This window comes from Pelobates fuscus, chromosome 6 (assembly GCF_036172605.1).
Source record: "Pelobates fuscus isolate aPelFus1 chromosome 6, aPelFus1.pri, whole genome shotgun sequence".
Classification (NCBI taxonomy): domain Eukaryota; kingdom Metazoa; phylum Chordata; class Amphibia; order Anura; family Pelobatidae; genus Pelobates; species Pelobates fuscus.
The window spans coordinates 29,491,869-29,517,898 of record NC_086322.1 but is presented as its reverse complement, the minus strand read 5'-3'; the positions used below and the strand labels follow the sequence as shown (position 1 = coordinate 29,517,898).

The window sequence follows — 26,030 nt, the reverse complement described above, 5'->3', positions numbered from 1 at the left end:
TAGTGGTATTACAGTACTCTCTCTATCAGTCATGCAGTACAGTATGTGTTAGTGGTATTACAGTACTCTCTCTATCAGTCATGCAGTACAGTATGGGTTTAATAGTATAACATTACTCTCTCTATCAGTCCTGCTGTACAGTATGTGTTAGTGGTATTACAGTACTCTCTCTATCAGTCCTGCAGTACAGTATGGGTTTAATAGTATTACAGTACTCTCTCTATCAGTCCTGCAGTACAGTATGGGTTTATTAGTATTACAGTACTCTCTCTATCAGTCCTGCAGTACAGTATGTATTTAGTAGTATTACAGTGATCTCTATATCAGTCCTGCAGTACAGTATTGGTTTAGTAGTATTACAGTGCTCTCTCTATCAGTCCTGCAGTACAGTATGGGTTTAGTAGTATTGCAGTACTCTCTCTATCAGTCCTGCAGTACAGTATGGGTTCAATAGTATTACAGTACTCTCTCTATCAGTCCTGCAGTACAGTATGGGTTTAGTAGTATTACAGTACTCTCTCTATCAGTCCTGCAGTACAGTATGGGTTCAATAGTATTACAGTACTCTCTCTATCAGTCCTGCAGTACAGTATTGGTTTAGTAGTATTGCAGTACTCACTCTATCAGTCCTGCAGTACAGTATGGGTTTAGTAGTATTACAGTACTCTCTCTATCAGTCCTGCAGTACAGTATTGGTTTAGTAGTATTACAGTACTCTCTCTATCAGTCCTGCAGTACAGTATTGGTTTAGTAGTATTACAGTACTCTCTCTATCAGTCCTGCAGTACAGTATTAGTTTAGTAGTATTGCAGTACTCTCTCTATCAGTCCTGCTGTACAGTATGGGTTTAGTAGTATTACAGTACTCTCTCTATCAGTCCTGCAGTACAGTATGGGTTTAGTAGTATTACATTACTCTCTCTATCAGTCATGCAGTACAGTATGGGTTTAGTAGTATTACAGTACTCTCTCTATAAGTCCTGCTGTACAGTATGTGTTAGTGGTATTACAGTACTCTCTCTATCAGTCCTGCTGTACAGTATGGGTTTAGTAGTATTACAGTACTCTCTCTATCAGTCCTGCAGTACAGTATGGGTTTAGTAGTATTACAGTACTCTCTCTATCAGTCCTGCTGTACAGTATGTGTTAGTGGTATTACAGTACTCTCTCTATCAGTCCTGCTGTACAGTATGGGTTTTGTAGTATTACAGTACTCTCTCTATCAGTCCTGCAGTAGTAGTATTACAGTACTCTCTCTATCAGTCCTGCAGTACAGTATGTGTTAGTGGTATTACAGTACTCTCTCTATCAGTCCTGCAGTACAGTATGGGTTTAGTAGTATTACAGTGCTCTCTCTATCAGTCCTGCAGTACAGTATGTGTTAGTGGTATTACAGTATACTCTATCAGTCCTGCAGTACAGTATGTGTTTTGTAGTATTACAGTACTCTCTCTATCAGTCCTGCAGTACAGTATGGGTTTAGTAGTATTCTAGTACTCTCTCTATCAGTCCTGCAGTACAGTATGGGTTTAGTAGTATTACATTACTCTCTCTATCAGTCCTGCAGTACAGTATGGCTTTAGTAGTATTACATTACTCTCTCTATCAGTCCTGCAGTACAGTATGGGTTTAGTAGTATTACAGTGCTATCTCTATCAGTCCTGCAGTACAGTATGTGTTAGTGGTATTACAGTACTCTATCAGTCCTGCAGTACAGTATGGGATTAGTACTATGAAAGTGTTCTCTCTATTAGTCATGCAGTACAGTATGTGTTTAGTATTATTACAGTACTCTCTCTATCAGTCCTGCAGTACAGTATGTGTTTAGTACTATTACAGTACTCAAAACAACAGCATATGGACTGAGTATTCACTCTCTGGGCCATGCAGTGCACTGTGTATAGAGTATGGCTGAGTATTCACTCTCTGGGCCATGCAGTGCACTGTGTATAGAGTATGGCTGAGTATTCACTCTCTGGGCCATGCAATGCACTGTGTATAGAGTATGACTGAGTATTCACTCTTTGGGCCATGCAATGCACTGTGTATAGAGTATGACTGAGAATTCACTCTCTGGGCCATGCAGTGCACTGTGTATAGAGTATGACTGAGTATTCACTCTCTGGGCCATGCAGTGCACTGTGTATAGAGTATGACTGAGTATCCACTCTCTGGGCCATGCAATGCACTGTGTATAGAGTATGACTGAGTATTCACTCTCTGGGCCATGCAGTGCACTGTGTATAGAGTATGACTGAGTATCCACTCTCTGGGTCATGCAATGCACTGTGTATAGAGTATGACTGAGAATTCACTCTCTGGGCCATGCAGTGCACTGTGTATAGAGTATGACTGAGTATTCACTCTCTGGGCCATGCAGTGCACTGTGTATAGAGTATGACTGAGTATTCACTCTCTGGGCCATGCAGTGCACTGTGTATAGAGTATGACTGAGTATCCACTCTCTGGGTCATGCAATGCACTGTGTATAGAGTATGACTGAGTATTCACTCTCTGGGCCATGCAGTGCACTGTGTATAGAGTATGACTGAGAATTCACTCTCTGGGCCATGCAGTGCACTGTGTATAGAGTATGACTGAGTATTCACTCTCTGGGCCATGCAGTGCACTGTGTATAGAGTATGGCTGAGTATTCACTCTCTGGGCCATGCAGTGCACTGTGTATAGAGTATGACTGAGTATTCACTCTCTGGGCCATGCAATGCACTGTGTATAGAGTATGACTGAGTATTCACTCTCTGGGCCATGCAGTGCACTGTGTATAGAGTATGACTGAGTATCCACTCTCTGGGCCATGCAGTGCACTGTGTATAGAGTATGACTGAGTATCCACTCTCTGGGCCATGCAATGCACTGTGTATAGAGTATGACTGAGTATCCACTCTCTGGGCCATGCAGTGCACTGTGTATAGAGTATGACTGAGTATCCACTCTCTGGGTCATGCAGTGCACTGTGTATAGAGTATGACTGAGTATTCACTCTCTGGGCCATGCAATGCACTGTGTATAGAGTATGACTGAGTATCCACTCTCTGGGCCATGCAATGCACTGTGTATAGAGTATGGCTGAGTATTCACTCTCTGGGCCATGCAGTGCACTGTGTATAGAGTATGACTGAGAATTCACTCTCTGGGCCATGCAGTGCACTGTGTATAGAGTATGACTGAGTATCCACTCTCTGGGTCATGCAGTGCACTGTGTATAGAGTATGACTGAGTATTCACTCTCTGGGCCATGCAGTGCACTGTGTATAGAGTATGACTGAGTATTCACTCTCTGGGCCATGCAATGCACTGTGTATAGAGTATGGCTGAGTATTCACTCTCTGGGCCATGCAGTGCACTGTGTATAGAGTATGACTGAGTATCCACTCTCTGGGCCATGCAGTGCACTGTGTATAGAGTATGACTGAGTATTCACTCTCTGGGCCATGCAATGCACTGTTTATAGAGTATGACTGAGTATTCACTCTCTGGGCCATGCAATGCACTGTGTATAGAGTATGACTGAGTATCCACTCTCTGGGCCATGCAGTGCACTGTGTATAGAGTATGACTGAGTATTCACTCTCTGGGCCATGCAATGCACTGTTTATAGAGTATGACTGAGTATTCACTCTCTGGGCCATGCAATGCACTGTTTATAGAGTATGACTGAGTATTCACTCTCTGGGCCATGCAGTGCACTGTGTATAGAGTATGACTGAGTATCCACTCTCTGGGCCATGCAGTGCACTGTGTATAGAGTATGACTGAGTATTCACTCTCTGGGCCATGCAGTGCACTGTTTATAGAGTATGACTGAGTATTCACTCTCTGGGCCATGCAGTGCACTGTGTATAGAGTATGACTGAGAATTCTCTCTCTGGGCCATGCAGTGCACTGTGTATAGAGTATGACTGAGTATTCACTCTCTGGGTCATGCAGTGCACTGTGTATAGAGTATGACTGAGTATTCACTCTCTGGGCCATGCAGTGCACTGTGTATAGAGTATGACTGAGTATTCACTCTCTGGGCCATGCAGTGCACTGTGTATAGAGTATGACTGAGTATTCACTCTCTGGGCCATGCAGTGCACTGTGTATAGAGTATGACTGAGTATCCACTCTCTGGGCCATGCAGTGCACTGTGTATAGAGTATGACTGAGTATTCACTCTCTGGGCCATGCAATGCACTGTGTATAGAGTATGACTGAGTATTCACTCTCTGGGCCATGCAGTGCACTGTGTATAGAGTACGACTGAGTATTCACTCTCTGGGCCATGCAGTGCACTGTGTATAGAGTATGACTGAGTATTCACTCTCTGGGCCATGCAGTGCACTGTGTATAGAGTATGACTGAGTATTCACTCTCTGGGCCATGCAGTGCACTGTGTATAGAGTATGACTGAGTATTCACTCTCTGGGCCATGCAATGCACTGTGTATAGAGTATGACTGAGTATTCACTCTCTGGGCCATGCAGTGCACTGTGTATAGAGTATGACTGAGTATCCACTCTCTGGGCCATGCAGTGCACTGTGTATAGAGTATGACTGAGTATCCACTCTCTGGGCCATGCAATGCACTGTGTATAGAGTATGACTGAGTATCCACTCTCTGGGCCATGCAGTGCACTGTGTATAGAGTATGACTGAGTATCCACTCTCTGGGTCATGCAGTGCACTGTGTATAGAGTATGACTGAGTATTCACTCTCTGGGCCATGCAATGCACTGTGTATAGAGTATGACTGAGTATCCACTCTCTGGGCCATGCAATGCACTGTGTATAGAGTATGGCTGAGTATTCACTCTCTGGGCCATGCAGTGCACTGTGTATAGAGTATGACTGAGAATTCACTCTCTGGGCCATGCAGTGCACTGTGTATAGAGTATGACTGAGTATCCACTCTCTGGGTCATGCAGTGCACTGTGTATAGAGTATGACTGAGTATTCACTCTCTGGGCCATGCAGTGCACTGTGTATAGAGTATGACTGAGTATTCACTCTCTGGGCCATGCAATGCACTGTGTATAGAGTATGGCTGAGTATTCACTCTCTGGGCCATGCAGTGCACTGTGTATAGAGTATGACTGAGTATCCACTCTCTGGGCCATGCAGTGCACTGTGTATAGAGTATGACTGAGTATTCACTCTCTGGGCCATGCAATGCACTGTTTATAGAGTATGACTGAGTATTCACTCTCTGGGCCATGCAATGCACTGTGTATAGAGTATGACTGAGTATCCACTCTCTGGGCCATGCAGTGCACTGTGTATAGAGTATGACTGAGTATTCACTCTCTGGGCCATGCAATGCACTGTTTATAGAGTATGACTGAGTATTCACTCTCTGGGCCATGCAATGCACTGTTTATAGAGTATGACTGAGTATTCACTCTCTGGGCCATGCAGTGCACTGTGTATAGAGTATGACTGAGTATCCACTCTCTGGGCCATGCAGTGCACTGTGTATAGAGTATGACTGAGTATTCACTCTCTGGGCCATGCAGTGCACTGTTTATAGAGTATGACTGAGTATTCACTCTCTGGGCCATGCAGTGCACTGTGTATAGAGTATGACTGAGAATTCTCTCTCTGGGCCATGCAGTGCACTGTGTATAGAGTATGACTGAGTATTCACTCTCTGGGCCATGCAATGCACTGTTTATAGAGTATGACTGAGTATCCACTCTCTGGGTCATGCAATGCACTGTGTATAGAGTATGACTGAGAATTCACTCTCTGGGCCATGCAGTGCACTGTGTATAGAGTATGACTGAGTATTCACTCTCTGGGCCATGCAGTGCACTGTGTATAGAGTATGACTGAGTATTCACTCTCTGGGCCATGCAGTGCACTGTGTATAGAGTATGACTGAGTATCCACTCTCTGGGTCATGCAATGCACTGTGTATAGAGTATGACTGAGTATTCACTCTCTGGGCCATGCAGTGCACTGTGTATAGAGTATGACTGAGAATTCACTCTCTGGGCCATGCAGTGCACTGTGTATAGAGTATGACTGAGTATTCACTCTCTGGGCCATGCAGTGCACTGTGTATAGAGTATGGCTGAGTATTCACTCTCTGGGCCATGCAGTGCACTGTGTATAGAGTATGACTGAGTATTCACTCTCTGGGCCATGCAATGCACTGTGTATAGAGTATGACTGAGTATTCACTCTCTGGGCCATGCAGTGCACTGTGTATAGAGTATGACTGAGTATCCACTCTCTGGGCCATGCAGTGCACTGTGTATAGAGTATGACTGAGTATCCACTCTCTGGGCCATGCAATGCACTGTGTATAGAGTATGACTGAGTATCCACTCTCTGGGCCATGCAGTGCACTGTGTATAGAGTATGACTGAGTATCCACTCTCTGGGTCATGCAGTGCACTGTGTATAGAGTATGACTGAGTATTCACTCTCTGGGCCATGCAATGCACTGTGTATAGAGTATGACTGAGTATCCACTCTCTGGGCCATGCAATGCACTGTGTATAGAGTATGGCTGAGTATTCACTCTCTGGGCCATGCAGTGCACTGTGTATAGAGTATGACTGAGAATTCACTCTCTGGGCCATGCAGTGCACTGTGTATAGAGTATGACTGAGTATCCACTCTCTGGGTCATGCAGTGCACTGTGTATAGAGTATGACTGAGTATTCACTCTCTGGGCCATGCAGTGCACTGTGTATAGAGTATGACTGAGTATTCACTCTCTGGGCCATGCAATGCACTGTGTATAGAGTATGGCTGAGTATTCACTCTCTGGGCCATGCAGTGCACTGTGTATAGAGTATGACTGAGTATCCACTCTCTGGGCCATGCAGTGCACTGTGTATAGAGTATGACTGAGTATTCACTCTCTGGGCCATGCAATGCACTGTTTATAGAGTATGACTGAGTATTCACTCTCTGGGCCATGCAATGCACTGTGTATAGAGTATGACTGAGTATCCACTCTCTGGGCCATGCAGTGCACTGTGTATAGAGTATGACTGAGTATTCACTCTCTGGGCCATGCAATGCACTGTTTATAGAGTATGACTGAGTATTCACTCTCTGGGCCATGCAATGCACTGTTTATAGAGTATGACTGAGTATTCACTCTCTGGGCCATGCAGTGCACTGTGTATAGAGTATGACTGAGTATCCACTCTCTGGGCCATGCAGTGCACTGTGTATAGAGTATGACTGAGTATTCACTCTCTGGGCCATGCAGTGCACTGTTTATAGAGTATGACTGAGTATTCACTCTCTGGGCCATGCAGTGCACTGTGTATAGAGTATGACTGAGAATTCTCTCTCTGGGCCATGCAGTGCACTGTGTATAGAGTATGACTGAGTATTCACTCTCTGGGTCATGCAGTGCACTGTGTATAGAGTATGACTGAGTATTCACTCTCTGGGCCATGCAGTGCACTGTGTATAGAGTATGACTGAGTATTCACTCTCTGGGCCATGCAGTGCACTGTGTATAGAGTATGACTGAGTATTCACTCTCTGGGCCATGCAGTGCACTGTGTATAGAGTATGACTGAGTATCCACTCTCTGGGCCATGCAGTGCACTGTGTATAGAGTATGACTGAGTATTCACTCTCTGGGCCATGCAATGCACTGTGTATAGAGTATGACTGAGTATTCACTCTCTGGGCCATGCAGTGCACTGTGTATAGAGTACGACTGAGTATTCACTCTCTGGGCCATGCAGTGCACTGTGTATAGAGTATGACTGAGTATTCACTCTCTGGGCCATGCAGTGCACTGTGTATAGAGTATGACTGAGTATTCACTCTCTGGGCCATGCAGTGCACTGTGTATAGAGTATGACTGAGTATTCACTCTCTGGGCCATGCAATGCACTGTGTATAGAGTATGACTGAGTATTCACTCTCTGGGCCATGCAGTGCACTGTGTATAGAGTATGACTGAGTATCCACTCTCTGGGCCATGCAGTGCACTGTGTATAGAGTATGACTGAGTATCCACTCTCTGGGCCATGCAATGCACTGTGTATAGAGTATGACTGAGTATCCACTCTCTGGGCCATGCAGTGCACTGTGTATAGAGTATGACTGAGTATCCACTCTCTGGGTCATGCAGTGCACTGTGTATAGAGTATGACTGAGTATTCACTCTCTGGGCCATGCAATGCACTGTGTATAGAGTATGACTGAGTATCCACTCTCTGGGCCATGCAATGCACTGTGTATAGAGTATGGCTGAGTATTCACTCTCTGGGCCATGCAGTGCACTGTGTATAGAGTATGACTGAGAATTCACTCTCTGGGCCATGCAGTGCACTGTGTATAGAGTATGACTGAGTATCCACTCTCTGGGTCATGCAGTGCACTGTGTATAGAGTATGACTGAGTATTCACTCTCTGGGCCATGCAGTGCACTGTGTATAGAGTATGACTGAGTATTCACTCTCTGGGCCATGCAATGCACTGTGTATAGAGTATGGCTGAGTATTCACTCTCTGGGCCATGCAGTGCACTGTGTATAGAGTATGACTGAGTATCCACTCTCTGGGCCATGCAGTGCACTGTGTATAGAGTATGACTGAGTATTCACTCTCTGGGCCATGCAATGCACTGTTTATAGAGTATGACTGAGTATTCACTCTCTGGGCCATGCAATGCACTGTGTATAGAGTATGACTGAGTATCCACTCTCTGGGCCATGCAGTGCACTGTGTATAGAGTATGACTGAGTATTCACTCTCTGGGCCATGCAATGCACTGTTTATAGAGTATGACTGAGTATTCACTCTCTGGGCCATGCAATGCACTGTTTATAGAGTATGACTGAGTATTCACTCTCTGGGCCATGCAGTGCACTGTGTATAGAGTATGACTGAGTATCCACTCTCTGGGCCATGCAGTGCACTGTGTATAGAGTATGACTGAGTATTCACTCTCTGGGCCATGCAGTGCACTGTTTATAGAGTATGACTGAGTATTCACTCTCTGGGCCATGCAGTGCACTGTGTATAGAGTATGACTGAGAATTCTCTCTCTGGGCCATGCAGTGCACTGTGTATAGAGTATGACTGAGTATTCACTCTCTGGGTCATGCAGTGCACTGTGTATAGAGTATGACTGAGTATTCACTCTCTGGGCCATGCAGTGCACTGTGTATAGAGTATGACTGAGTATTCACTCTCTGGGCCATGCAGTGCACTGTGTATAGAGTATGACTGAGTATTCACTCTCTGGGCCATGCAATGCACTGTTTATAGAGTATGACTGAGTATTCACTCTCTGGGCCATGCAATGCACTGTTTATAGAGTATGACTGAGTATTCACTCTCTGGGCCATGCAGTGCACTGTGTATAGAGTATGACTGAGTATCCACTCTCTGGGCCATGCAGTGCACTGTGTATAGAGTATGACTGAGTATTCACTCTCTGGGCCATGCAGTGCACTGTTTATAGAGTATGACTGAGTATTCACTCTCTGGGCCATGCAGTGCACTGTGTATAGAGTATGACTGAGAATTCTCTCTCTGGGCCATGCAGTGCACTGTGTATAGAGTATGACTGAGTATTCACTCTCTGGGTCATGCAGTGCACTGTGTATAGAGTATGACTGAGTATTCACTCTCTGGGCCATGCAGTGCACTGTGTATAGAGTATGACTGAGTATTCACTCTCTGGGCCATGCAGTGCACTGTGTATAGAGTATGACTGAGTATTCACTCTCTGGGCCATGCAGTGCACTGTGTATAGAGTATGACTGAGTATCCACTCTCTGGGCCATGCAGTGCACTGTGTATAGAGTATGACTGAGTATTCACTCTCTGGGCCATGCAATGCACTGTGTATAGAGTATGACTGAGTATTCACTCTCTGGGCCATGCAGTGCACTGTGTATAGAGTACGACTGAGTATTCACTCTCTGGGCCATGCAGTGCACTGTGTATAGAGTATGACTGAGTATTCACTCTCTGGGCCATGCAGTGCACTGTGTATAGAGTATGACTGAGTATTCACTCTCTGGGCCATGCAGTGCACTGTGTATAGAGTATGACTGAGTATTCACTCTCTGGGCCATGCAATGCACTGTGTATAGAGTATGACTGAGTATTCACTCTCTGGGTCATGCAGTGCTCTGTGTATAGAGTATGACTGAGTATTCACTCTCTGGGCCATGCAGTGCACTGTGTATAGAGTATGACTGAGTATCAACTCTCTGGGCCATGCAATGCACTGTGTATAGAGTATGACTGAGTATCCACTCTCTGGGCCATGCAGTGCACTGTGTATAGAGTATGACTGAGAATTCACTCTCTGGGCCATGCAGTGCACTGTGTATAGAGTATGACTGAGTATTCACTCTCTGGGCCATGCAGTACACTGTGTATAGAGTACGACTGAGTATTCACTCTCTGGGCCATGCAGTGCACTGTGTATAGAGTATGACTGAGTATTCACTCTCTGGGTCATGCAGTGCACTGTGTATAGAGTATGACTGAGTATCCACTCTCTGGGCCATGCAATGCACTGTGTATAGAGTATGACTGAGTATTCACTCTCTGGGCCATGCAGTGCACTGTGTATAGAGTATGACTGAGTATCCACTCTCTGGGCCATGCAGTGCACTGTGTATAGAGTATGACTGAGTATTCACTCTCTGGGCCATGCAGTGCTCTGTGTATAGAGTATGACTGAGTATTCACTCTCTGGGCCATGCAGTGCTCTGTGTATAGAGTATGACTGAGTATTCACTCTCTGGGCCATGCAATGCACTGTGTATAGAGTATGACTGAGTATTCACTCTCTGGGCCATTATTATTATTATTATTGCAATTTATATAGCGCCAACAGATTCCGTAGCGCTTTACAATATTAGGAGAGGGGATTTAACAATAAATAGGACAATTACAAATAAACTTACGGGAACAATAGGTTGAAGAGGACCCTGCTCGATCGAGCTTACAGTCTATAGGAGGTGGGGTGTAAAACACATTAGGACAGGAATTTGCAATCAAATAAGGTGGGCTGCCCTTTAGGAGAGGGCAAGAGACAGGTATGTGAGGTAGGGGTTAGTCTTGGAGGCCATAAGCTTTCCTAAAGAGATGGGTTTTAAGGCACTTCTTAAAAGATGCAAGACTAGGGGAGAGTCTGATGGCGGTAGGCAGGCTATTCCATAGGAAGGGAGCCGCCCGCGAGAAGTCCTGCAAGCGCGAGTTGGCCGTACGAGTGCGGACAACGGACAGGAGGTGGTCACGGGCAGAGCGGAGAGACCGAGAAAGGACATACCTATGGATCTGTGAGGAGATATAAGAGGGGCTAGAGTTGTTCAGTGCTTTATAGGTGTGAGTTAGTACCTTGAATTGACTCCTATAGCATACAGGAAGCCAATGTAAGGACTGGCAGAGGGGTGAGGTGTGAGAGAAACGACTAGAGAGGAAAATCAGTCTAGCAGCAGCGTTCATTACGGACTGTAGGGGTGCAGTACGGCTTTTGGGAAGACCAATCAGGAGAGGGTTACAGTAATCCATGCAGGAAATTACTAGAGCATGGACAATGCGGTGCAATGTGTATAGAGTATAACTGAGTCTCCAATCTCTGGGACATACGGTGCACTGTGTATAGTGTATGACTGAGTATTCACTCTCTGGGCCATGCAATGCACTGTGTATAGAGTATGACTGAGTATTCACTCTCTGGGCCATTATTATTATTATTATTGCAATTTATATAGCGCCAACAGATTCCGTAGCGCTTTACAATATTAGGAGAGGGGATTTAACAATAAATAGGACAATTACAAATAAACTTACGGGAACAATAGGTTGAAGAGGACCCTGCTCGATCGAGCTTACAGTCTATAGGAGGTGGGGTGTAAAACACATTAGGACAGGAATTTGCAATCAAATAAGGTGGGCTGCCCTTTAGGAGAGGGCAAGAGACAGGTATGTGAGGTAGGGGTTAGTCTTGGAGGCCATAAGCTTTCCTAAAGAGATGGGTTTTAAGGCACTTCTTAAAAGATGCAAGACTAGGGGAGAGTCTGATGGCGGTAGGCAGGCTATTCCATAGGAAGGGAGCCGCCCGCGAGAAGTCCTGCAAGCGCGAGTTGGCCGTACGAGTGCGGACAACGGACAGGAGGTGGTCACGGGCAGAGCGGAGAGACCGAGAAAGGACATACCTATGGATCTGTGAGGAGATATAAGAGGGGCTAGAGTTGTTCAGTGCTTTATAGGTGTGAGTTAGTACCTTGAATTGACTCCTATAGCATACAGGAAGCCAATGTAAGGACTGGCAGAGGGGTGAGGTGTGAGAGAAACGACTAGAGAGGAAAATCAGTCTAGCAGCAGCGTTCATTACGGACTGTAGGGGTGCAGTACGGCTTTTGGGAAGACCAATCAGGAGAGGGTTACAGTAATCCATGCAGGAAATTACTAGAGCATGGACAATGCGGTGCAATGTGTATAGAGTATAACTGAGTCTCCAATCTCTGGGACATACGGTGCACTGTGTATAGTGTATGACTGAGTATTCACTCTCTGGGCCATGCAATGCACTGTGTATAGAGTATGGCTGAGTATTCACTCTCTGGGCCATGCAGTGCACTGTGTATAGAGTATGACTGAGTATCCACTCTCTGGGCCATGCAGTGCACTGTGTATAGAGTATGACTGAGTATCCACTCTCTGGGCCATGCAATGCACTGTGTATAGAGTATGACTGAGTATTCACTCTCTGGGCCATGCAGTGCACTGTGTATAGAGTATGACTGAGTATCCACTCTCTGGGTCATGCAATGCACTGTGTATAGAGTATGACTGAGTATTCACTCTCTGGGCCATGCAATGCACTGTGTATAGAGTATGGCTGAGTATTCACTCTCTGGGCCATGCAGTGCACTGTGTATAGAGTATGACTGAGAATTCACTCTCTGGGCCATGCAGTGCACTGTGTATAGAGTATGAATGAGTATTCACTCTCTGGGCCATGCAGTGCTCTGTGTATAGAGTATGACTGAGAATTCACTCTCTGGGCCATGCAGTGCATTGTGTATAGAGTATGACTGAGTATTCACTCTCTGGGCCATGCAGTGCACTGTGTATAGAGTATGACTGAGTATTCACTCTCTGGGCCATGCAGTGCATTGTGTATAGAGTATGGCTGAGAATTCACTCTCTGGGCCATGCAGTGCACTGTGTATAGAGTATGACTGAGTATTCACTCTGTGGGCCATGCAGTGCACTGTGAATAGAGTATGACTGAGTATTCACTCTCTGGGCCATGCAGTGGACTGTGCACTTACTTAATATTCAATCATTTTGCGTATAATATTTTATATCAATAATTTTTACAACATTGTTGCTGAGTGCATTCCAATATTGTGTTGAACGTGAGAATAATAATTGGTCAATACACTTAGCCCTGTATGTGTGAATATACTTAAAAATGCACAAGATAAGATATAGATAGTCACATATAGGAGAGCTACAGACAGTGTCCAAATACAGAGACAGTGACTGAGTGCCATAACGAGGTAGCATGCCAGAGACGAAGATAGACAACCAAAGACAGACAGACAGACAGGCAGAAACATAATCACACAGATTGTAACCTCAATTGATTAGAGCTCTCTTTGCCACTAATATCTCCTTCCCATAATTGTAAATCACTGCTGAATATATCTGTGCTATAATAATATCAGCAAATAACAAACTAAACACTGATAGCAGCCAGAGAGAAAGAAGGCTAGCAAATTGGAAGACAGGCAGAAACCAAGAGAGACAGACAGAAAGACAGACAGACAGAAAGAGAGCCAAAGGAACAGACAGAGATCTAAGGAGACAGACGTACATAGAATCAGAAAGACAGACACACATAGTTAAAAAAAAAAAAAAGGTTAGACAGAAGGAGAGAGAGACATACATATAGATCCAGAAAGAGAGACAGAGGGTTTTTGAGAGCCAAATAACAGTTCATGTTGCCTAAAATATCATCAGTGTCTATAGCTTTAAATCAAGCTATTTCATCTCAGAGAGAGTGGAAGAGAGACAGAGAGAGAAGAAAAGTGAGATAGAGCGAGAGTGAGAGACAGAGAAAGAGAGAGTCAGAGAAAGAGGTATAATGATATATATTTAGTCAGCGATATATATAGTAATACAGGTGGTATATAGTAATATTAGTGATATATAATACTATCAGCGATATATAGTAATATTAGTGATATATAGTAATATTAGTGATGTATAGTAATATTAATATATAATACTGTTAGTGATATAAAGTAATATTAGTGATATATATTATTATTACTGATATATAATACTATTAGTGATATATATATATACATATGTATATATATATATATATTTTAATATTAGTAATATCTAATACTATTAGTGATATATAGTAATATAAGTAATATATAATGCTATTAGTGATATATAGTAATATTAGTGATATATAATACTATTAGTGATATAAATTAATATTAGTGATATATAATATTATTACTGATATATACAGGTATATATAGTAATTTTAGTGATATGTAATACTATCAGTGATATATAATACTATTAGTGATATATAATATTATTACTGATATATACAGGTATATATAGTAATTTTAGTGATATGTAATACTATCAGTGATATATAATACTATTAGTGATATATATTATTATTACTGATATATAACAATATTAGTCATATATATATATAGTGATATTAGTAATACATAATACTATTAGTGATATCTAATATTATTACTGATATATAATAATAGTCATATATATATATAGTAATATAAGTAATATATAATACTATTAGTGATATATATAGTAATATAAGTACTATATAGTACTACTAGTGATGCATAGTAGTATTAGTGATATTAAGTAATATCAGTGATGTATAATGCTATTAGTGAAATATAATATTATTAAGTGTTCTTGCATAGCAAGACCACTTAATGTTATCTCACATATATATTATTATTATTATCCTTATTATAGCCAAATTTGCCACCCTAACTCCTCCCACAGTTTTTACACTACATAGCCGAAAATTTACCAAAACGTGCAGATTGTTCCCGATCGGATTGCTATTACTTTGTAGAACATTTCGCCGAATGGTTCACGGAATATCGTCGTTCTTGTGGCAAAATTTGTCCCATAGGAATGAATGGCAAAGCTAGAGTGGGAGCTGGCAAAAGCTGAAAAATCAGGACATGATTTCTAAACTGCCACCACTCCCTCATTTTCAGGCCCACCTACACAAATCTTATATCAAAACGTTCAGCTATCCCTGCTGCCACTAAAAATGTCCACAGCTAAGTCGTATTCCTTATAGTTTTTACAATATGACCATTTGTTTGCAACTCACGCAGTCCATTGACATTCATTAAAACTCCACTCTGCAAAGCTCACATTTGAAGGGCAATTTCTAAACTGCGACTGTGCCTTCATTGTTAATATCTCAGAGACATACTATACATCAAAATGTAGGTCTGGGTCTTGTGATTCTCACAATATAAAGCTCTTCACTGTAGGAATTATAGTTTTTAAAATACGACCGTTTGAAGATGGCAACCGCAAAAATACTCTGACCTGTGCAAGGCTGCAGCAGCAAGTGATGTCATAGACAGGGCCATTTGCACCTGCTAATGTTTTTATAACTGTATGTTTTAATGTAACTGTGCAACAACGTTGCAATTAAATGTGCTATATAAATAAATAATAACAGTTACTCCGCCCACTCCAGTTGTATACTACTGGTGGAGGCAAGAACACTTCACAATTTCCCCAGAAATTGTAGCTTTTCTAGTTACTGATATATAATACTATTAGTGATATATAACCTCTGGTCCAGTACCAGCACGATATTTAGCAAAGTGGCTCAATCCTCATTTTCCTAAAGAGCACCGCAATTATGGAATAACCTCAGGGACACAGTCAAATCTTCATTTATTCTAAAATCTTTTAAGAGATCTATGGCAATATACCTCAGCACACAATGCACCTGTCATGGTTGAATATATTTATTACCTTTTATATGTTAAATTTAAATATGTGTGTATGTATAATATATATATATATATTGCTTGCATATTGTCTTTTTTGTATATTGTATCCTATTGTAACTATGTAATGTTTTGTGGACCCAGGCCATACTTGAAAAGGAGAGAAATCTCAATGTATCCTTACTGGTAAAATATTTTATAAATAAATACATATAGTAATATAAGTCATATGTAATACTATTAGTGATATATATAGTAATATAAGTAATATATAATGCTATTAGTGATATAAAGTAATATTAGTGAAATATAATACTATTAGCGATATAAAGTAATATTAGTGATTTATAATATTAGTAATATATAATACTATTAGCGATATAAAGAAATATTAGTGATATATAATACTATTAGCGATATAAAGTAATATTAGTGATTTATAATATTAGTGATATATAATACTATTAGCGATATAAAGTAATATCAGTGATATATAATACTATTAGCGATATAAATAAATATTAGTGATTTATAATATTAGTGATATATAATGCTAATAGTGATTTAAAGTAATATTAGTGATATATAATATTAGTGATATATAATACTATTAGTGATATAAAGTAATATTAGTGATATATAATATTAGTGATATATCATACTATTAGCGATATAAAGTAATATTAGTGCTATATAATATTAGTGATATATAATACTATTAGCGATATAAAGTAATATTAGTGATAGAAATAAATATTATTGATTTATAATATTAGTGATATATAATACTATTAGTGATATAAAGTAATATTAGTGATATATAGTAATATTAGTGATAGAAATTAATATTAGTGATTTATAATATTAGTGATATATAATCTTATTAGTGATATAAAGTAATATTAGTGATATCTAATACTATATATAATATCAGTGAAGGAAGACTGTGAGTGTGTAACAGTAAATGGTCACTCTCACAAAGTCTGTGCACTTTTTCCCACTAGTGATAACACAAGCTCTCTGGGATAATGTATGGATGGTGTAATCCTGGCTGTATGTGACCACTAATCCAGCTATCTTCCAGGAGCCATGCTGGGGAATCACACAGCCTGGGGCAATGGGGCAACTTCCATCCGTGCAGATAAAACAAGCTGCTTTCTCTCCCCAGGAACAATGGCAGCTTTGATGATCCATCTCTCTGCTATAGTGGTCTCAGTGAAAGCCTGCTCTGGATTTACATTCATAACCCTGTAATGAGCTGGGGGGAAAGTGTGGGGGGAGTCCTGTAACCTTCCTAAAATCTGCTGTCAGTCTGTGTTATTAAACAATAAATCCTCACATTTCCTTAATTAAAATACAGCTCTTAACAATAACTACTGCAAAAACATATCTATCTCTCTTTTAATATATAAAATGAATGATGCTCCTGTCTCACTAACACTCACTGACTGACACAGATCCCACTCTCTCACTGGCACTTACTCACTGACAGAGATCCCACTCTCTCACTGACAGTCATTGACACAGATCACACTCTCTCACTGACTGACACAGATCACACTGTCTCACTGACACTCACTGACTGACACAGATCACACTTTTTCTGACTCTCACTGGCTGACACTGATCACACTCTCTCACTTAAACTTACTGACACAGATCACACTCTCTCACTGACACTCACTGGTTGACACAGATAATACACACTCTCACTGACACTCACTGACTGACACAGATCACACTCACTCACTGACTGACACAGATCACACTTTTTCTGACTCTCACTGGCTGACACAGATCACACTCTCTCACTGACACTCACTGACACAGATCACACTCTCTCACTGACACTTACTGACACAGATCACACTCTTTCACTGACACTCACTGACTGACACAGATCACACTCTCTCACTGACACTCACTGACACAGATCACACTCTCTCACTGACACTCACTGACACAGATCACACTCTCTCACTGACACTCACTGACACAGATCATACTTTCTCTGACACTCACTGGCTGACACAGATCACACTCTCTCACTGACACTCACTGGCTGACACAGATAATACACACTCTCACTGACACTCACTGACTGACACAGATCACACTCTTTCACTGACACTCACTGACTGACACAGATCACACTCTCTCACTGACACTCACTGACACAGATCACACTCTCTCACAGACACTCACTGACACAGATCATACTTTCTCTGACACTCACTGGCTGACACAGATCACATTCTCTCACTGACACTCACTGACTGACACAGATAACACACACTCTCACTGACACTCACTGGCTGACACAGATCACACTCACTCACTGACTGACACAGATCACACTTTTTCTGACTCTCACTGGCTGACACAGATCACACTCTCTCACTGACACTCACTGACACAGATCACACTCTCTCACTGACACTTACTGACACAGATCACACTCTCTCACTGACACTCACTGACACAGATCACACTCTCTCACAGACACTCACTGACACAGATCATACTTTCTCTGACACTCACTGGCTGACACAGATCACACTCTCTCACTGACACTCACTGACTGACACAGATAACACACACTCTCACTGACACTCACTGACACAGATCACACTCTCTCACTGACACTCACTGACACAGATCATACTTTCTCTGACACTCACTGGCTGACACAGATCACACTCTCTCACTGACACTCACTGACTGACACAGATAACACACACTCTCACTGACAGTCACTGGCTGACACAGATCACACTCTCTCACTGACACAGATCATTCTGTCACTGAATATGATCACCCTATCACTGAATCTATCGGATATCATTCCACAAAATATTTGACACTAACATTCACATTCCCTCTGTCAAAATTTCCTTTCACACTGATTCGGACATAAATGTGTCACTGACAGAGCTTTAAAACACTCTCACTGAGAGAGCTAAACAGCTCACACTGACAGAGCTAAAACACTCTAACAGACAGAGCTAAACACTCTCACAAAGACAGAGCTAAAACATGTTTTCAATAACAGAGTTAAAAAACACTCTCACTGACAAAGCTAAACACTCTCACACAGACAGAGCTAAAACACTCTCTCACTGACAGAGCTATATAACACTAACAGTGACAGAGCTATATAACACTTACAGTGACAGAGCTAAAACACTCTCACTGACAGAGCTATATAACACTTACAGTGACAGAGCTAAAACACTCTTTCACTGACAGAACTATAAAACACTTTAACTGACAGAGCTAAAACACCCTCTTAGTCCAATAATCTTTTACACTGACTAACAAAAAAGAAATCTCAAATCAGTTTGTAAAATAAAGATTTCTAACCCCTCTGACCAAAATAAGCAAATAAACCAAAAACCAAACACAACGAAACTCTCGCGGTTAAAATCCCCTTCATAATTTCTTGGTGGAAAACACATTGTTTGATAACCGTGCTCGCGATTTCTAAAACAATCTGTTACCCTGAATGGAAACTCTCTTTTGGGGGTAAATCAACTAATTTAATCAGTCTCTAACTCTAGCATAAAACCTTTAAAATAATGTATTTTGTCTCAATGTTATTCTATAATAAATCATACATTTATCTGTTTTTTGTTATGATTCGTGTTTTGGTTATTAATTAGTCAAAGAAATATTATTGCAGAGTCTAATTAAATATTTAAGAATTTTTTTTAATTTTTTTTTTTTTTTTTACCATTTAACCCTCTATACTTAAACCCAGGTATCTTACTTAGTTTGAACGGTAACAACGTGACACAACAGAGAGCAGGGACAGGTGCTTCCTGGCAAAATGATCTAACCGAATAATATACAGCAAGATAATGTGTGTGAAATATTTATCAACGGTGCGATCATTATTATTAAAACGATAAATCAGTGCACCTCCATTTTTATTCGATAGGTATATAAGAGTAAATGCACACGAGATAAAAATTATATTTATATCAATAAAATGTTATATATATATAAATATCAAAATTATATATATATACATATTTAATTTTTATTTAATTGTATATATAATTTGTATATATAAAATTTTGTTGATATATATACAAAATGTTAGTTTTACATATATGTAAATATATGTACATATATATAAAATAAATTAACATTGTATTTATATATCTATATCTATCTATCTATCTATCTATCTATCTATATATATATATATATATATATATATATATATATATATATATATATATATATATATATATATGCAAAATGTTAATTAAAATGTAAACACACTCACATTTGTCTAAATAAATTGAGGAGGTGAAAGTAGGTGTATAAACAGATCTCTTCCCCACTAATAGTGTGAGCTGTTTTGCCGAATTTTCTGTCTAGTACAGTTGGTTGACACCAGTAATTAACTGATTATTATAGTGATTTTCATAATTGTTATCTAAGTGAAGACAGAGAGTTCTTGGGTATTATACCCTTGGTGATGGGCCTGTATTGTTAAGATGATTATAGCTGGTAATACACCTAACCTGATAATTGTGTGTTTAGAGTATATGCTATCATAGAACATAGGTCTATTCACTAAACATTCGTTTCTGGCGAGATGGCCCCCGAGTTGCAAAATTGGGGCCAAAATTTCCAAGTGGGAGGTTTATCTTGACCCAAGTTGGCTATTTAGGACCCAATACCACCAGCTCCTTGTCATATCTACACAATTCACTGTTTAGCGAGAAGGTCTAACAAAGGTGTCCCCAGACATCACCACCTGGTGAGACGGTCCCGGTGGCCCTCAGTTCACCATGGTAGGAAGGTTACCTTGGAATCGGTGGCCGAAGAACCTGTTCCTTAGCACCCAGGGGTAGAAGTTGAGGGGGTCTCTGTGCTGGGGTCCAAAGAAGGAGTGAGGGTGCTGGAGGTGGGACGCCCCCAGCTGGTGAGGGTGGACAGTCAGTGACGGGTGGTTGACCGCCTCGGGGAAGACCAGCTCGGGGTTGTTGTAGATGGACCTACCAGCCGGGCTGGGGAAGCCATTGACAAAGGCGTCCGCGGTAGAGCTGGGGTAGCTCAAGGCTGTGGGTCGGATGGGTTCTTCTGAAGTCAAGTGATTGTCCTTGGCCACCAAAGATTCAATGGTAAAGCAGCGTTTTCCCGCTGGCTGGAACATGGTCATTGGAGTCTTAAGAAGATTGTTCCTGGAAATTACCACCAGAATGAAGAAGTATCCAGCCCCCCCACCCCAAACAACACAGGTACACTTGTTAACTATCCACAGAGAGTAGAGGATGAGGTGAGCTGTCCAGGAGAACACGGGGAGCTGAACGTTCCATGCGCTCTGCTGGGCTCTATCTTCTCTGAAATGATTCCAAACAGAGACCAGACTGGTGGGAACCTCCAAACAAAAAGCACAAGAGGAGGTATGCTAGGACGTGCAGCCTGCAAAGCCCTGGAGATACTGCAGAACAGACTGTGTGTGTTACCTGCCCAGGGTAATCTGCTAACCTCCTCACCTGCTCTGGGGCACCAGTGCTCAGCCCACCACCACACCCCCAAATATACAAAAAATTATTATCAAATAATCAGATAACACAAACTGGACCTGGACTAGGGAGGAGGGCTGCAGGCAGGGCAGGTCCCACCTCCCATGTAATGAATGTTTTAGGGGAGGCAGAAACCAGCCCTCGTTAACCCTTGCAGCCCCCCCGCTCTGCGATGCCTTGCAGCTCCACCCAGTCAGTGAATACAGTTTTTGGATGGTGTAGTTACTAGTGAGAGATAATGAACCGATCTCAGCACTCAGAGTATTAACATTACCCAGGAAAGGCAATATCTACAATTTTCATTTATTACATTGTGTTGTTTAAACATTTTTTTTTATTATTATTACTGAGGACTAAATTTATCTTAATGCAGAATAACTAATAAATGCTTCATCACATTGTATACACAGAGCCAGGGATTAGCATACACTGTGTGATAACAACATATTGTCATCTATTAACCCTCTACTAAGAGAGGCATCTGCCTGTACACAGCTACAGCATTGACTGCCAAGACAGCAGAATAAAATGGAATCTATCTATCTGTCTGTCTGTCTATATCATCTCTATCTATCTATCTATCTATAAGTCTATCTATCTGTCTATCTATATCATCTCTATCTATCTATCAGTCTATCTATCTATCTATCTATCTATCTATCTATCTATCTGTCTATCTATCTATCTATCTATCTATCTATCTATCTATCTATCTGTCTATCTCTATCTATCTATCTATCTATCTATCTATCTATCTATCTATCTATCTATCTATCTATCTATCTATCTATATCATCTCTATCTATCTATCTATCTATCTATCTATCTATCTATCTATCTATCTATCTATCTATCGCTGTCTATGTATGTGTGTGTGTATCATTTCAACGAAAATAACAGAATTTGGAAAATAAAACCCAACTATTGGTCTAAAATGCTCATCTACAGTCGCTAGTTAATAAAAAGTGCATTGAATATTTATATTGTGCTTGTTGTATTTTATCTATATAATGAGTCCAGTGTATTAAATATGTACATTGTGTCACTGTGTTTATTGTGTTTACCGTGTTTAGTATACTGAATATATACACTGTTTATTGTATTTGCGTTTATATAGCGCGTGTGGTGTGTTCAACATGTATACTGTTTGTACACTGTGTTTAATGTATGTGATTTATACAGTTCGTAGTGTACTAATTAGGCATTTGTGTTGTATATAATGTATATTATATGTGGTGGGTAGTCAAGGCATAGAACGTGTATATTATGTATGGTGTTTATATTAAGTGATGGTTTTCTTCTGTGTTTTATGTACACAATATGTTTTAGTACAATGTGTATATAATGCATGGAGTTTATATTAAGTGATGGTTTATTCTGTGTTAGTACAATGTGTATATAATGCATGGAGTTTATATTAAGTGATGGTTTTATTCTGTGTTAGTACAATGTGTATATAATGCATGGAGTTTATATTAAGTGATGGTTTATTCTGTGTTAGTACAATGTGTATATTATGCATGGAGTTTATATTAAGTGATGGTTTTATTCTGTGTTAGTACGAATGTGTATATAATGCATGGAGTTTATATTAAGTGATGGTTTATTCTGTGTTAGTACAATGTGTATATAATGCATGGAGTTTATATTAAGTGATGGTTTATTCTGTGTTAGTACAATGTGTATATTATGCATGGAGTTTATATTAAGTGATGGTTTTATTCTGTGTTAGTACAATGTGTATATAATGCATGGAGTTTATATTAAGTGATGGTTTTATTCTGTGTTAGTACAATGTGTATATTATGCATGGAGCTTATATTAAGTGATGGTTTTATTCTGTGTTAGTACAATGTGTATATAATGCATGGAGTTTATATTAAGTGATGGTTTTATTCTGTGTTAGTACAATGTGTATATTATGCATGGAGTTTATATTAAGTGATGGTTTTATTCTGTGTTAGTACAATGTGTATATTATGCATGGAGTTTATATTAAGTGATGGTTTTATTCTGTGTTAGTACAATGTGTATATTATGCATGGAGTTTATATTAAGTGATGGTTTTATTCTGTGTTAGTACAATGTGTATATAATGCATGGAGTTTATATTAAGTGATGGTTTTATTCTGTGTTAGTACAATGTGTATATTATGCATGGAGTTTATATTAAGTGATGGTTTATTCTGTGTTAGTACAATGTGTATATAATGCATGGAGTTTATATGAAGTGATGGTTTTATTCGGTGTTAGGACAATGTGTATATTATGCATGGAGCTTATATTAAGTGATGGTTTTATTCTGTGTTAGTACAATGTGTATATTATGCATGGAGCTTATATTAAGTGATGGTTTTATTCTGTGTTAGTACAATGTGTATATAATGCATGGAGTTTATATGAAGTGATGGTTTTATTCTGTGTTAGTACAATGTGTATATTATGCATGGAGTTTATATTAAGTGATGGTTTTATTCTGTGTTAGTACAATGTGTATATAATGCATGGAGTTTATATTAAGTGATGGTTTTATTCTGTGTTAGTACAATGTGTATATTATGCATGGAGTTTATATTAAGTGATGGTTTTATTCTGTGTTAGTACAATGTGTATATTATGCATGGAGTTTATATTAAGTGATGGTTTTATTCTGTGTTAGTACAATGTGTATATAATGCATGGAGTTTATATTAAGTGATGGTTTTATTCGGTGTTAGGACAATGTGTATATTATGCATGGAGCTTATATTAAGTGATGGTTTTATTCTGTGTTAGTACAATGTGTATATTATGCATGGAGCTTATATTAAGTGATGGTTTTATTCTGTGTTAGTACAATGTGTATATAATGCATGGAGTTTATATGAAGTGATGGTTTTATTCTGTGTTAGTACAATGTGTATATTATGCATGGAGTTTATATTAAGTGATGGTTTTATTCTGTGTTAGTACAATGTGTATATAATGCATGGAGTTTATATTAAGTGATGGTTTTATTCTGTGTTAGTACAATGTGTATATTAAGCATGGAGTTTATATTAAGTGATGGTTTTATTCTGTGTTAGTACAATGTGTATATTATGCATGGAGTTTATATTAAGTGATGGTTTTATTCTGTGTTAGTACAATGTGTATATAATGCATGGAGTTTATATGAAGTGATGGTTTTATTCTGTGTTAGTACAATGTGTATATTATGCATGGAGTTTATATTAAGTGATGGTTTTATTCTGTGTTAGTACAATGTGTATATTATGCATGGAGTTTATATTAAGTGATGGTTTTATTCTGTGTTAGTACAATGTGTATATAATGCATGGAGTTTATATTAAGTGATGGTTTTATTCTGTGTTAGTACAATGTGTATATTATGCATGGAGTTTATATTAAGTGATGGTTTTATTCTGTGTTAGTACAATGTGTATATTATGCATGGAGTTTATATTAAGTGATGGTTTTATTCTGTGTTAGTACAATGTGTATATTATGCATGGAGTTTATATTAAGTGATGGTTTTATTCTGTTTTAGTACAATGTGTATATTATGCATGGAGTTTATATTAAGTGATGGTTTTATTCTGTGTTAGTACAATGTGTATATTATGCATGGAGTTTATATTAAGTGATGGTTTTATTCTGTTTTAGTACAATGTGTATATAATGCATGGAGTTTATATTAAGTGATGGTTTTATTCTGTGTTAGTACAATGTGTATATAATGCATGGAGTTTATATTAAGTGATGGTTTTATTCTGTGTTAGTACAATGTGTATATAATGCATGGAGTTTATATTAAGTGATGGTTTTATTCTGTGTTAGTACAATGTGTATATTATGCATGGAGTTTATATTAAGTGATGGTTTTATTCTGTGTTAGTACAATGTGTATATAATGAATGGAGTTTATATTAAATGATAGTTTTATTCTGTGTTAGTACAATGTGTATATTATGCATGGAGTTTATATTAAGTGATGGTTTTATTCTGTTTTAGTACAATGTGTATATTATGCATGGAGTTTATATTAAGTGATGGTTTTATTCTGTGTTAGTACAATGTGTATATTATGCATGGAGTTTATATAAAGTGATGGTTTTATTCTGTGTACAATGTGTATATAATGCATGGAGTTTATATTAAGTGATGGTTTTATTCTGTGTACAATGTGTATATTATATATAATATGTATGATGGCCCTATGTACATACAAAATAATACACGTGTGAGGGTTCACTGAACTGTTAATTGTTTGGTCTGGAAAGTAGAAATTCTCATTTCACGGCTAAATAGCCAACAAGGAAAAAGTGTGTGTGTGTGTGTGTGTGTCTGTCTGTCTGTTTGTGTTTGTGTGTTTGTGTGTGTGTGTGTGTTTGTGTGTGTTTGTGTGTTTGTGTGTGTGTGTGTGTGTGTCTGTGTGTGTGTGTATATAAACTATATACATGATATATTAATATTTAGTGTGCCAGCTGTAAATACTATAAT

At 39.7% G+C, this 26,030-nt stretch overlaps 1 protein-coding gene across 1 annotated transcript in view; it reads right to left on the bottom strand.

The window, feature by feature from the left end:
* The window catches only part of LOC134614130 (homeobox protein EMX1), a 46,720-nt gene extending 25,114 nt beyond the window's left edge, over positions 1–21,606 (bottom strand). The window contains exon 1 of the mRNA XM_063457587.1: positions 20,827–21,606. Coding sequence (XP_063313657.1) covers positions 20,827–21,181 — 355 coding nt within the window. The 5' untranslated portion in view covers positions 21,182–21,606. The remainder of the gene's footprint in view (positions 1–20,826) is intronic.
* Positions 21,607–26,030: the final 4,424 nt, after the last annotated feature.